The sequence below is a fragment of the Martes martes genome (assembly GCF_963455335.1).
Source record: "Martes martes genome assembly, chromosome: 10".
Taxonomy (NCBI): Eukaryota; Metazoa; Chordata; class Mammalia; order Carnivora; family Mustelidae; genus Martes; species Martes martes.
Genome location: NC_137898.1, coordinates 17,688,934 through 17,695,001, shown reverse-complemented (window position 1 = coordinate 17,695,001; position 6,068 = coordinate 17,688,934). Strand labels below are relative to the sequence as shown.

Below are 6,068 nucleotides of genomic sequence, written 5' to 3'. Positions count from 1 at the left end.
CTAAAACACCGCCACTGCTTTGTCAATGGGGAAGGTGACCATGGGCCAAAGGTACATGAATAGGCAGGACACAAAGAATAGGATAACTACAGTAACAGGGGATGTGCAGGTGGACAGGGCCTTATGCTGTCCTTTATTACTGTGAGTTCTTAGGGAGTAAAGGACGAGGACATAGGAGGTGACAAGAATAGAAAAAATGAGGAAACACATCAGCCCACTGTTGGCGGCAACAAAAAGTCCAAAAATGTGAGTGTCAGTGCAAGAGAGTTTTAGTAGAGGGAAGAGGTCACAGATGAAGTGGTCATTGACGCTGGGGCTATGGAATGGTAACCAGACCTTAAAAAGAATTTGAATCAGAGTATGAAGAGATTCCCCAGCCCTGGCCATGGCTACCAAGTGGCCACACATTTGCCTGTTCTTTGCAATCCTGTAGTGTAGGGGCTTGCAGATGGCCAGGTAGTGGTCATAGGCCATCACTGTGAGCAGGATGATCTCCACTCCTCCAAAGAAATGCTCTGCAAAGAGCTGAGTCATGCACCCACTGAAGGAGATAGTTTTCTTTTCCTTGAGTAAGTCAAGTATCATTTTGGGAGCCATGGTAGAAGAGCAGCAGCTGTCTACAAAGGACAAGAAAGACAGAAAGAAATACATGGGGGAGCCCAGGGCTCTGCTGGTGTTAATTGTTATGACAATGAGTAGGTTGCCTGCCTCAGTGAGAAAGTAGATGACTATAAACAAAGCACACAAGAGTTTCTGCACATCTGGATTCTGTGTCAGGCCAAGCAGGATGAATTCTGTCACATTGTTCATTAGTTTATGAATCCACTGTGGCATCTGGATAATTGATTTGTCTGTGTATAGTACAGGGATTGCAATTATAGCAGGTGAATTCTGATCAAGCAAATCATTTCTGTCAGAATTGCTTTCTTTCAGACTGAAGGTAACTCCAGGCAGATAAACTCAGACTTAAAGTTGGACCTTATTACTAGTTATAATGAACACATTGCCTCTTCACCCTCTGACTGACACACAAACATATGTGTGCACGCATTCACACACACACTCATCCATATCCATAAATATAGTTTTACAATTGCACAGCCCTTCGTATAATTACGAAGGTTGTAATATGGTTGGATATTCTTCATGCCATCACCAAAAAAAAAAAAAGAAGGAATACAGTGTATTAATGCCTTCAAATAAAATATAGATTTGTTCAAAAAGAGAAATAAAAAAATAAGTTTATATGTAATTTCTGGCTGAAGAAGAGCATCTAAAGCAGATACAATGGTATGAGAAATAGGACAAATTAATGGACTCAGTTACATAAAGGTCTGCAATACACTGGAAAAATACCTGAAACAAGTACAACAAGTAACCATTTTTATGCAAATGATTTTTGCAAAAAAGATCTACTCATACCATTGTGAAAATAAGGGCATAGTCATCAAAGAAGTATGTTTAAACAGTGAAATGCTTTTGATTGACAGGTTGTCTAAGATTTATGATAGTTACGTTACCCAGTGCTGGTGACTGTGTGTTGATATAAATTCTGGAAATAAGTTTGACTCCATGTAATAAGGTTTTTATAACTGGTTATGTCTAGTATTCCTTCAGTTTGGGAATCTATTCCAGATAAAAAATATGGATAAAAATTAATCAGACAGGTTGTATTCCATAATTTTTCAATGATAATAAATAAGTGAACAAATTCCAAATATTTGCATTAATATGAATAATTAAGTGAATTATAGTAATGAAATATCAGGTGGACATTAAAGTTATTTACAAGAGTTTATAGTGTGGAAAGATTCTTCTTCCAATATAATATTGAGTGGAAACCACAAAATATAAAACAGTTTATGTATTATGATCTAAAATGTCCAAAGTGACATGTATATGTAGAAAGGTATCTGTAAAAAAATACTCCATAGAGTTTCATAGTGTTTATTTGAATTATGAGTTAAGGGCATTTTTACATTCTTTAAAAAATTTTTTGAACCAAGTTTTCTATAGTATATTACCTTCATAACCAGTGAAATAATTCAGTAAAAGTAATATTATTTTCTTATCTCTGGTGTGGGTTGGTTCATAATCTCCTGAGTTACTGTGCTTTTTTTAATAGACTAAATATAGTCATTATGCATAAAATTCTGTGAAAGTAGCTACACATATTTAAAACTAACTCACCTTAGAGACTGTAGTATTACCTTGAGTACAAACTACTAATAAAAAAATCACAGTGTACCTACCTGTCTGAATGCCTTTGAGGAAGAAGTAACAGGTTCATTCCATAACCGGTATCTTCTCTTAGAGCACACTTGGCATGGAGGCTGCTGTCACTACCCATTCCCAGCAACTGCTCTGCAAGTTCAACCATTTTTATCTTAGGTCTCTTTCTTTTGCTCACTTAGTTCCTTGAAAATTATTGCTGAGAGAGACTTCCTAAATAATCGAGTTTATTAGCTGGGTTTAGTTTTGGATTCTAGGGTTACAGCTTCCTGTGAGTGCCATGCATGAGCATCCCAGGTCAGACACTTATTCTTTTCTTTTCTTTTTTTTTAAAGGTTTTTTTAAAAAAATTATTTATTTGACAGAGAGAGAAATCACAAGTAGGCAGAAGTAGAGAGGCAGGCAGAGAGAGAGGGAGAGGCAGGTTCTCTGCTGAGCAGGGAGCCTGATGAGGGGCTTGATCCCAGGACCCTGGGATCATGACCTGAGCTGAAGACAGAGGCTTAACCCACTGAGCCACCCAGGTGCCCCCAGATACTTATTCTTCACTTAGCTTCTAAAGAGTTGGACTTCGTAAGAAATTGAGGGGGAAAGCCTAACAACTGGGGGGACATCTCTCTCCAACCCACCGTACTTCACATTTGCCAGTTTTTTTTTTTTTTTTGGTTTGTTTTGTTTTGGTGACAAGATAAAGTATATTATAAAGACTACTTGATCTGAGATCCACACTGATATAAAGCCCTGAAAATGGTATACTTTGTTAAAGCACAAACATTAGGGATTGCAAGCAGCACACAATCAGCAACAAATGCAAGATGCCTTGGAGTAGCAGGCAAGTTTGCTGCAGTTAGCTCTTATAAGTCTTTTTCTTAGTAAGCCTGTGCTCAGCCCAGAGTTATTTTCTTTGGTCCTTGGGAGTTTGGATCCAGCTATGTTGGAAACTCAGAACCAAACAGCTTCTGTGATGTGTGGCTGGTTATTTTTATATGGTCTCCCTGGGTCCATCTTTATTAATATTTTCATGGATGGTTTTAGGGAAGTTTTTTTTATATTTTTTTAAAGATTTTATTTATTTATTTGACAGAGAGAGATCACAAGTAGGCAGAGCAACAGGCAGAGAGAGAGAGGGAAGCAGGCTCCCCACTGAGCAGAGAGCCCAATGAGGGGCTTGATCCCAGGACCCTGAGATCATGACCTGGGCCAAAGGCAGAGTCTTAACCCACCGAGCCACCCAGGCACCCCATTAGGGAAGTTTTAAAATGAGTATTAGGTATTAGGGAGGCTCCGATCTCCCAGCTCCCAGAGGATTAGAATTAGCAGCTTCAACCAAGATGGCAGCCAGGTCAATTTTTCATTTCTCTCTGGGGGCCATGGCATCTGTGACCAAAGTGGTGGGGGAGAGCCAGCTGGGCTGCGTTAGCAGTCCCTCTATGATTGTGTTTAGGAAGTGGTCCTAGGGCCTGGGATGAAAGGCACAGAATGTTCTATTCATGGGGGTATGGGTGCATGAGCCAGTCAGAGTCTATAAAATCGTCTTGATAATACTTATCTCACAGAGCTCTAGGGGGGATTGAGCAAGATGACACAGGATAACATCTAAGCCAGTGAAAAATGGTATTCTAATGCTAATGCCCCAAGGGTTTATACATGTAGGCTAGAGAAGGTGCTCTTAATAATAGATATCTGAATCATGCTGAAGAGAAAAACTTTGCTGGCTCTTCTATTTGCTAACTGTGTGACAAGTTTCTTATTTGCTAACTGTGAACAAGTTTCTTAGCCTTTTTATACCTGAGTTCTCACATTTGTAAAAAGGGGTTGATAATGGTACCTATCAGAGGACTCTAGTAGGGTTCTATAAGAAAAAGAGCAAAGATTTACTGCTGTCTGTTATTTTCTGTGCAGATATCAAAGCTCATGGTGTGACCCGTTTGTTTGGGTTCCTGCCAAGAATTGTGTCTCTCTCTCTCTCTCTCTATCTATCTACCTATCTATCTCATCTCCATTAGTTTTTTGATTGCTAGACTCTGTGCACATACAGAAAGTAGAGAAGATTTATTTAAAGTAGCAAATACTGATTCATAGGACATTATAATTTTAAAATCTTTCTATGAAAATTTGATTTGTCATCACTAAAGAAATCTGACAGTGAAGTTGGGAGTACCTGAAAAAGTTGTAGGAATAAAGGAAAAATGGACACAATGAGAACTGACAAGTAATAAATTAATATCACTCTGCTAAGTATGGTATTTTATATAATTCTTATATAATCCCAAGAGGACGGTACTGCTAATTCTGTTTTATGTGTAAAGAAGTCAATGTTCACTGTGAGCATCGTTGGTCAAGATCAGAGACACTAATCTTTGGTAGAGCTTGGATTTAAATACAAGGATCTAATTCTAAGCCTAAGCTCTAACAGTTTTGCTGTGGTACCAGTTAGACACTGATTCTATGATGTGTCTCATGCACTGGGAATGATTGGCATGGGGGTGCTGATACAGACCCTGGGGGATTATGTAGAGTCTCTGGTTCTCCCAGCAGTGGCAGGCAGGACACATTCCTCAGACAGATCCCAGGTGCCTCAGTGACCATGAGGAGAGCCACAGAGAAAGGAGGACATTTTTTATCTTCCTTTCCTACCTTTGGCTCCAATCTGAGAGATCTGCCTAAACATTATCTTGGAAATTTTCTCTCTGGAAATTTCCTGATGCCGCAGAGTGGAAGGAAGACCAAGTAGATGTTCAGACTGAGGAGCAGGGACATCCTCTACATGATTGGGGTGTGGTAGGTTCCCAGAGAAGTAATACATCAAAGCGATGAGCCTAGGTGTGAAACCCAGTTCTTCTATTTACAAGATTCTATGTATGCCATTTCACTTGCTAGAGTCTGAAAAAGAGCCCTATATAAATTGACATTATTGGGAAGAATACTGGAAAATTGTGTAAAAGTTCATCTGATGAATGTGTTATACAGAACTTACTTAGAAAATACTTTTCTGAAATGAATTGAGAGAAGTTTTTACATTTTGTACTATTGTGATACTGTTGGCTAGTATTTGTTGAATCCTGGCTAACTTTGGGAGCTTAGCTATGTTATTTACCTTCCACATGTGTGTCAGTTTCCTTTTTTTTTTTTTGACATCTAGAAGCATTTATTTTATGCAAAAAATTTAAATATGAGTATGTGTACACAAAAAGTGCACACATTACCTATGCTGAACAATGCCAAGAAAAAATATATTGATGCAACAGTTGTCTTCTAAAATAAACATAAAAACTGAGCCCAGACCAACAGACAAAAGCAAAATACTTATTTCCCATCAGCACAATGCTAAAGCTTGATAGCCATCCTAAACACCTCCAACTTTCCTTACAAAGCTGCCAAAGTCCAACTATTTAAAAAAATTTGATTTTTTCTTTACATCAATACTTAAAATCTGGTGACAAACATTATAAAACCAAATGCTGGGCAGTCTTTACTCCTTTAAAATTCCAAATATTCCAACATAATCACAGGAATAAAAACCATTTTAAAGTGATATGATTATGAAACAAACAACAATATATACATTTATTGCAAATTTTATTAAACTAAAATGGAGGGGAAATAAAAATATGAAGTGATATGAAATCAATAATAATTTTAATGATTTTCTCACTCTGATAAAAATCAGAAAGCAACATTTATAAAATTGCCACCATATCACTTTTCATAGCAGGGAACTGAAATCTGTACATCTCATTTTTGCAGAAAAGTAGGCAGGCAGAAAGAATTATACATAAGAGTTTCCAAAGGGAGAAACAAAGAAATATTTAATCTGATCTCTTTTTTTCTAAAAA

The 6,068-nt window shown here is 37.7% G+C and overlaps 1 protein-coding gene across 1 annotated transcript; it reads right to left on the bottom strand.

The window, feature by feature from the left end:
- On the bottom strand, positions 1 to 834 carry LOC308350298 (olfactory receptor 4C5-like; the record flags this gene model as incomplete). Its single annotated transcript, XM_080815435.1, has 1 exon — positions 1 to 834. The coding sequence occupies one exon, from the start codon at positions 832 to 834 to the stop codon at positions 1 to 3; it is 834 nt and encodes a 277-aa protein (XP_080671561.1).
- Between the last annotated feature and the right edge of the window lie 5,234 nt (positions 835 to 6,068).